We start from the raw sequence: 8,139 nt of genomic DNA, 5'->3' as shown, positions 1-8,139 counted from the left end.
ATTCCATTTCAATGGAGCTGGGAATTGTTAAATTTACCGTTTCTTTACACACACTTTCCAAATAAGAGAAAATAAAAAGTAATTCCATTCTTAGTGAATGGATTCAACTCACAATTCATTGTTTTTTGATATCCCTAATTTAACTCTTCTTTTTGAGTTTATGAAGTGCCTGGGTTGATTTGCAAGTTGAAATAAATACTTTAGGATTTCGAAAGAATGAGACAAAGCTGCAAAAGCCTTTTGAGCATGTTCTATTTCTTTGTTTTTCCGATTACAATCATATAAACTAGGCCGGCCCTCCATAAATTAAGGCAAAATGAAACATATTGTAAGCAGAATGGGAAATACTGAATGAGATTACCCAGTTACCTATCAATAGTCACATAAACTTACAACTTTGTTTTCTCCTCAATTTCAGGTTTATACTGCCATTAGCAGCATTCCTAAGATAATACAGACAGAAAAGCTCATTCGAGTAAAAAAAATATTAGTCAAAAACACTTTCTATGAACCACAGAAGGTCCAGTCTCATCATAATCTGCCTTTGTTACATGCTGATTTTGTGGAAACACCACTTTAGCAAGAATTGCACCTCCTACCCATGCTGAATACACTGACAAATTCTCTGGCATATATTCTGGGGGCTGCCAAAGAAAACTCACGAAAGATTAACAAAATCAACAAGAAAGCTAGGCATACACAATTAGATTGATATGATATTACCTTCACTAGAGAAGGACGGATAGCTGATGAGCAGAGGCTTGCTTCTTTCTGGAACCTGGATTCAAAACCTGCATTAAGCAGGGCAAACATGTTATCAGATGGGAAGCAAACTACACCCAAGTTTTACATCCAAAATTCTAATACAACACTCATGTCATAGCTACGAGTGTGCATGTTTAACATGTTATTGATAATTGCGTTATAACAATCCAGGAATAACCACCTTCATCATCCAAAGTCCAAATATCACACAAATTGAAGGATATGATTCTCACCAGTCATAGATGTAGTCCCACCACAAAGAACGGTATTTTCTAACAGTTGCTTCTGGTTCTCAGAAGAAACCGTTGCAATACTACGAACAAGCTGCTCAACAATTCCATGAGCTTCTAAGCCCAATATAGATGGTTGGAACAATGCCTCACCAACAGTAAATCTTTCCCTTCCAATTCTTATCACCTGGATTATCATTTGAAGAATCTTATAATCAGAAACACAACTCAGACATCCTACTTGTAGAAGATGTGCCGAAGAACATGAAGCACGCTGAAAATAAGCTAGAGGGAGAAATGTATAGCCATGTTATCAGAAATAGCAAAGAATATCCATAATACATGTAAAAAGATCAATTAATGAGGGAACTATCAACTTATGTTCCTGAAAAATGGCACTGTTATTCTGTTTCTTGGTAGACTTGTCATTTTAAATTCTAAAAATCCAAACTGAAAGTAACAAGATTATAAACATCTTTAAGGATGTGGGGAACAAAGGTAGAATGACCATAGAACCAAGAGAGCAGATAAGATGGAGGTGTTTCCTCGTTCTCAGTACTCTGACCATGTTCTGACAATTATAATTTCTATTATCTTTTGGAATTTAACAGCCACATCTGATAGAAACCATCAGAATTAGTACATCTAGATATAGGACATAGAACTGATAATATATCATAAAATATTCATCTTTCACAAATCCAAAGGCATACACATCTCATATATCATTTTTAGTCAGTTTTTCTTATCTTACTCTCTCTTGGCCAAAACAAGGGGGGGTAGAAAGCATAAAGGAAAAAGACAAACCTGTCCATCAGGAAGAGTATGTTCCTCTGTTTCACATGATCTGAGCATTCTGTCATAAGCAACTTCATCTTCAGCACAACACGAGAATTGCTCTTTTAGTTTCTCAACATCAGATAAGCTGAGGTTCACCATAGGATTTGATTTACCCAGCTCTTGAGCAAGTAGCTTTGTCAAATCAATACCTCCAACTTCAAATCTTCTTGAGGCAATGTGTTGGACAGCACCTTCAAGTACTGCAGCTATGTCTGTTGATGTGCAGTTCACGTGGCAGTACAGAAAATCAATTAAATTAGCAGGGAGAAAAAAAGCCTTTTCAGCTTAAAGCCAATTGGAAGTAATTCCTGATATATCATCCACAGCTTAATTCCAATTTTACAAGGTAGTTAACACTTTGACCAGCTAATTTTTTATGCATTTGCAATATAACTTGATTCTCAGCATTGTGCTGGTCCTATTTCCACTTAAACATCATGCCTAAAATGATCTATTATGTCCACTGCATATATGAACCAAGCAGCCAAAAACTTAAACATCACATGCTTAAAAAGCATAAATGTACATACCTATCTTCCCATGACCAATATCAACAGTACAACCTGAGATACGCCCGACAGCATACAGAGATAATACTGCTTGTTCCGACGCATAAAATCCCGATACATTAAAAGTTTCAAATAGCAATTGCACCAGTCGTTCTCTAACAGCCTGAAAAAAGATTAGATTTAAGGAGCCACAAAAAGTACAATGATGTGCACCATCTATTCAAATGGTAATCAACACCAGAGTAATAGAGTTGGCTATAATGTTAGGGAAAAAAGGTGGCAATGGGATAGTTTGACTGCTTTCTTCTTAGGTTGACACTAAGCAATACCTAACATGGGTGCAACAGTAAACTAAAATATATCAACAGCAGGAACATGGCATACTTCATAGTGAATGTTCGACCCAACTTCTGGAGCAGCTTATTTATACAGAAAGACTGAAGATGGCCAAAAAGGGTTCGCAATTTTCTAAACTAATTAAATAGTATCTTAGTTTTAAATAAATTCAAGTTGACCACACTATGGAAAAAGAGAACAATACTATACAAAGCACCTCTTCTAGCAACCCCAAACTGGCTCAAAAAGGCTCCAATTCTTTACAATACCTCATTTGAACTCAAGTAAAATGGGCATGGCAGGGAATATAGGGAGGTACAAAGTGATTTAATAGTTGCTAAATCCCCTCTAAAATTAAGCGCCATGATTACAGCAGATGCATGAGGTCTACATTTGGCAAAAGTCTCACGTAGTTTACTTTTTCTCATGAATATGCAAAACAAAGCATTTGAAAGAACAGCATGATGTTTATCATCTTTCATTAGGGATGGAGAAACAAATCAACTCGAAGATCAAGATTAGCAAGAATAGATAAAGATGAGTAACCTTGGGAGTACAAAGCGGTTCAGTAAACAAAATTTGTCCTTCATTTCCAACTTCCCATTCAAGGCCCGTGTATAGAACATGGTGCAACAAATCTTCCATGGCATCCCAGTCTTTAACGCATCCTCGCACAACAGGATCAATGGTAACATCTTCTAACAATGAATTATCAACAGATGATCCATCTTCCAGCATACGTTTCATTTGAGTAGGTATTATCTGTCCACAAGTCAAAGAATTCAAATTGGCAAACCCTAAACCCAAATAAGCAGTTCAACCAAAATGAAGCGACTCTTACTGAAACCTCGTAAAGAAATATAATATATTAATTAATAACGGAATAGAGCGAGAGGGAGAGCTTTCAAGCTGTCCCCAAATCAAAAGCTACATTTTGGTTAGAGTAACCCTTTGAAAGAAACCTTTTCAATCAATTTAATTCTTTTTAGCCACTGTTATTCTTGAGGAGGTGTTAAAAAGAAAGAAACATACCAAGGATGGAGCCTGATCTGGGACAGCAAGTCCCGCCTTGAGGAGCTTGGAGCCAGCATCGACCACTGCCGCCTCCATTTGGCCACAGAGAAACAAGACACAAAACCAAAACCCTAACGTTCAGTGTATGGCGAAAACCCTAGATTTGATGCCTCGGGTTTTAGATAGGGCGTTAATGTTGAAGCTCTTGCTTCACTTCAAAATGTATGATGTATTTTGAGAAATCGCTTCGTCTGTTACTGCTACTCTTCAGAACTAAGCTTAACCTTCCTTTCGTTCTTTCTACAGTACCCAATCTATATGCCACCGTTATTATTTTCTTTTTCTTTTTTTAATTTATTCAATTTTCAATTAATATTTTTTTAGCACAGGAAGAGTTGTTCTCTCCATTTAGAGATCCTATTCATCAAAATTTAATAGCAAAGGCGTAAAAAATGAGGTTTTTTTTTTAATTTTATATTTTAAATATCTATATAGTTTTTAGTAATTTATTAAACAACGTAAATATTAATAAATCCCATATGGTGTGCCAAAACTGATATAAAACCAAATTTTATCACTAATTAAACGAAAATTGGAAATGAAAAAATAAATAAATAAAATGGCATAGCCCATAACAGGATGTGCCAAATCTCTCTCTTGACTCCCAAATATCAATCCATAAGCAACTACGAATCAATTTCTTACTTCTATTACTAACCCAATTCCATCAATCGTAAAGCTATTAACTATCTACTCATTTAAGTTTCTAAAAAACAAATTATTTACAACATATTCGGACACAAAGCTAGCTTCTACTTTAACAGTCAAGATCAAGTTTCTAGAACATTACTCTGAAAACAGATTATTTACAACATCATGAAGCTAGCTAGTACTTCTCTTTCATATAAGGTTTGTTTCCGCAACTTCATGGTTGTTACATGCAGGATAATCCTCCAGGTTTTCGACCTCCAAGTTCCAAGGCATACCATCCACATCCGCTTCGTCAACTGAAATCAACTTGCAATCTTCACCAGGTTGAGAACTATCATCACTTTTAGAGCAGGAAGAAGCAGTATCTGTGACTTGCATGTCTGACAAAAGGGCTTCAAGGGAACCATCATCACTTTTCTTAGAGCAGGAAGCAGCAGTACCTGTTACTTGCATGTCAGACAAAAGGGCTTCAAGAGGCGACTTGTTAATGGAGTTGTCTTCAGAGGCAAACTTTACATCCAGGATTGGAGTTTCAAAATTCACTACAGAAGAAGCATATGATAATTCCAGAAAATTCTTCAGAAAGTCTTCATGATGATCTTGTTTAGCTACTTCTCCTCTAATTTCCTTGTCCCCAGGAGCTCTTTCCACATCAACATCAGAATCATCATCAATATGATCTTCAAGGAATTGGTTCAGAATATCCATTTCATCAAGAACCAAAATTTTTCTTGTTGCACTGCTAACTTCCCCATTTCCCATGTCCCCCACTATCTGGTGTTCATGTTTGGCTGGAGTATCTATGTAGCCAACCGTCTCATGGCAAGGACCTTGCTTTTGATAGTCTTCAACAACTTCTTTAGCTGCTTGCTCAGAATCGACCTCATTAAGAGAGCATGTCACCTCCCCTATCCTCTCTAAAGAACAATTGGATGGCCCCAATGCTGTTGTTGAATCCTTTCCATCTCTTGTGTCAAGACAGCAAGGTTCAGATGCTGGAAACACCTTTTTATCAATAATACCATCTTCTTCATGTAAAATTTCAGGAGCTTTTACAGTTGGAGCTTGAATATTCTTCTCTATCTCTATGGAAGTTGAAGAAAGGAAGTTGGCAAGGGCAGATGCTAATGCATCATCAATTGACATGGTGTGCTTTGGTTTATCCTTAGAAGAACCAGTTTCTGAAGCAACATGATCTTCCTCATCATCAGCATTGGACAGATCAGAACCGGTTTCTGAAGCAATGTCATCATCCTCATCATCAGCATTGGAAAAATCAGGGGCAGTGACAACAAGTCTTGGGAATGACCGAGTAGCATTTACCGGGTAAATGGTTTCATCAAGTTGGTTAGGTGATGAAATACCCTTCTCATGTGATGCATCAACAAGTTGGTCAGATTCATTACCAGTGTTACAAGAATAATTATCAGAATTCTGACAGGAAAATTCAGGTGCAGAGAATTTTGTGCAAGATGGCAATTCAGATGTCTTAGGGTTCTTAGTAAGTTCTCCAAGCTGCTGCTCTACACGCTGAAGCCTTGCATCAATGCTGCTTATGGGCTTTAGCATGTTCTCTTCAAACTTCAATAGGAGATCTTCTACTCTACTGACTCGAGAAACAAGCTCATTCAGGGATCTCTCAATATGCCCACATGTTACATCAGGCTTGATTGTAACATGCTTAAGTGGGGGGATCTCATGTTGATTTGGTTCAGTAGTTGCTGCAACTGCTTCCTGCAAGTTCACCTCCCGCTGATTGGCTAAACTGGGTTTTACTTCTTGCAGGATTTCATTTCTAAAATTTAATGGTTCAGTGCTCTTTGACCCATCTTCTTGTTTCGTTTCTTTTGTTTTTGAGCCAAAAACCTCTTCATTTTCTATGCGGTGAAAACCTGCTGTTTTAGATAACTGCAAAAGTGTGGGAGCAAGCATAGCCATAAGAGAATTTCCTCCCGCATTTCCCATCTGGCTGACTTCAGTTTCTGAATCAGCTATATCAACAGGATCAGCAAAAACATAGAGTTCATCAACACATACACAGCCTTTATTTTGAAGTGAAAGCAACCGGAGAGTAATAGACGTGCAGGGGTTTGCATCATTGATCTCAGCAGTAGCCTCATATAAATCCTGAGAACTTCCATCAATCAGCAGTGGATTAAAATAGACACAATCACAACTCTATGTCTAAGTGTTACACTGGTACCCTAGTGATAGTCTCTTGCTCGGAAAGGAGAAAAGCAGAAGAGGGGAAAGAAAGGGCTATCTCAGGTTCCTATTTTACCCCTTAAAACTAAGATTTCCGTGTTGCAACTATGTTCCAAACCAACTCCTACCTGCAATTAAAATTATGCAGTTCCTTTAACTTAGATTCATTTATTGTTTACATTTCTAAGGCCATTACTACTTATCCATTCCATTGTTGCTTCCCTATTCTAATCTTTTGAACATCTATAACGAGTTAAGCTTTTATTTATTTTCTCTCCAACCTCTCCTATAGTCCACTCCCAGAGTCACACAAATTGTATAGAAATAGGTTCAGGTAACCCTTGTAAATTCTGAAATTACCAAGAACAAGCAGCTAACACTATAGAATACCGAGAAAAGGGTAAAGAAGGAAGATTTGCTTGAATGAATCTGCAATTAAGAAAAAAACACTCACCTGTGTGCTACCTGAGTGCACAACAGAATTTGATGACACATTGCTTCCACTATAAAGCAGAGGAGTACCAGGAGCTTTCACTTCAACCCAATCATCTTCATTCGAGTTGGAATTGCTGTCATTTTTCAGTGTCTTCTCATCCAACTTCGTATTGGCTCCTTTCAGATGAGCAAATGCAGATTCATCAAAATTGGGTGCAAGAAGCACCTCTTCGTCTCTGCAGGCAACACCACAGCGAACGGTACTGAGATACTCCTTGCTGCTCTGTGGTTTAGGAGCATAGTATATTTCATATACCCGAGCAGTACTTCGGACATAAATCTGTCTTACTTCATGGCTTTGGGCAAAAGTAACTGCAAGCATGAGATGATTTACACAAAGCAAGTCAGGAAAAATATAAGAATTTGAAGGGGAAGGAATAATATATCTTTGCTTGATTTCATCCTATGCCAAAATGAACTATACTAATAAAATTTGGAATTTGATACAGACTAACAATAATGCTAATAAAATTCACATCGTAAGGAACAAGTAAATCCACTGATTTAACATCAAAAGGCTGAATGCTTCATCAAAAAAATGAAAACCTAATTATCCAGTACGATCAACAGCACCGCAATAAATCTTTTCTTTCGAAATTGTTAAATCTATACTAATAGGGCATGTTACAAGTTCGGGAGGACTCACTGGTGATCTCGCAGGGGCCGGAATCAGGTGAAGTAGGGCACAAAATAAGGGGGGGTTTAGGAGCGGAATCGACGGCGGTTAGATCATCGAGGGCAGGTTCATGTTGATCGGATCCGGCGATTGATGCTAATGATGACTCGAAGATGACGGAGTGAAGGAGGGAACCATCGGCAATAGACCAGTTGGTGGAGGAGTTCCAAGAAGTGTCGTAGTGGCGGACAGCATCCATGGTGGTTTAGTCTTTGAGGAATTCCTTGGTTTCTGAATCAGTTTTGTAGGAGACGGGCATGCTAAAGTGAGAGATCTGGAGGTGGTGACAACGTCGTAAATTAAGGGAGCTTTTGAGGACAATTTCGCCCCAAGGAGTTTATAGGAGCACTTAAAAACT

At 37.8% G+C, this 8,139-nt stretch overlaps 2 protein-coding genes across 2 annotated transcripts; both read right to left on the bottom strand.

Moving 5' to 3' along the window:
• Positions 1 to 228: 228 nt before the first annotated feature.
• On the bottom strand, positions 229 to 4,096 carry LOC107899887 (actin-related protein 7). Its single transcript, XM_041098393.1, has 7 exons — positions 3,713 to 4,096; positions 3,227 to 3,442; positions 2,366 to 2,507; positions 1,803 to 2,047; positions 999 to 1,182; positions 724 to 791; positions 229 to 644 (listed from the first exon to the last, which is right to left on the bottom strand). The coding sequence occupies exons 1-7, from the start codon at positions 3,788 to 3,790 to the stop codon at positions 492 to 494; spliced, it is 1,086 nt and encodes a 361-aa protein (XP_040954327.1). The 5' UTR covers positions 3,791 to 4,096; the 3' UTR covers positions 229 to 491.
• Positions 4,097 to 4,367: 271 nt separating this feature from the next.
• On the bottom strand, positions 4,368 to 8,108 carry LOC107900752 (uncharacterized). Its single transcript, XM_016826452.2, has 3 exons — positions 7,752 to 8,108; positions 7,065 to 7,417; positions 4,368 to 6,532 (listed from the first exon to the last, which is right to left on the bottom strand). Exons 1-3 carry the CDS (start codon positions 7,978 to 7,980, stop codon positions 4,595 to 4,597), a joined length of 2,520 nt encoding a protein of 839 aa, XP_016681941.1. The 5' UTR covers positions 7,981 to 8,108; the 3' UTR covers positions 4,368 to 4,594.
• Between the last annotated feature and the right edge of the window lie 31 nt (positions 8,109 to 8,139).

Source organism: Gossypium hirsutum, chromosome D08 (genome assembly GCF_007990345.1).
Source record: "Gossypium hirsutum isolate 1008001.06 chromosome D08, Gossypium_hirsutum_v2.1, whole genome shotgun sequence".
Lineage (NCBI taxonomy): Eukaryota > Viridiplantae > Streptophyta > Magnoliopsida > Malvales > Malvaceae > Gossypium > Gossypium hirsutum.
This window is presented reverse-complemented; position numbering and strand designations above follow the sequence as displayed.

Coding starts and splice junctions, on each gene's coding strand:
- LOC107900752 (XM_016826452.2), bottom strand. CDS start 7,980: ATGGATGCTGTCCGCCACTACGACACTTCTTGGAACTCCTCCACCAAC. Junction 7,418..7,751: donor CGGCCCCTGCGAGATCACCA/GTGAGTCCTCCC, acceptor TCATGCTTGCAG/TTACTTTTGCCCAAAGCCAT. Junction 6,533..7,064: donor TGCACTCAGGTAGCACACAG/GTGAGTGTTTTT, acceptor GGAAGTTCTCAG/GATTTATATGAGGCTACTGC.
- LOC107899887 (XM_041098393.1), bottom strand. CDS start 3,790: ATGGAGGCGGCAGTGGTCGATGCTGGCTCCAAGCTCCTCAAGGCGGGA. Junction 3,443..3,712: donor CAGATCAGGCTCCATCCTTG/GTATGTTTCTTT, acceptor ACTTGTGGACAG/ATAATACCTACTCAAATGAA. Junction 2,048..2,365: donor TATTGGTCATGGGAAGATAG/GTATGTACATTT, acceptor GCACATCAACAG/ACATAGCTGCAGTACTTGAA.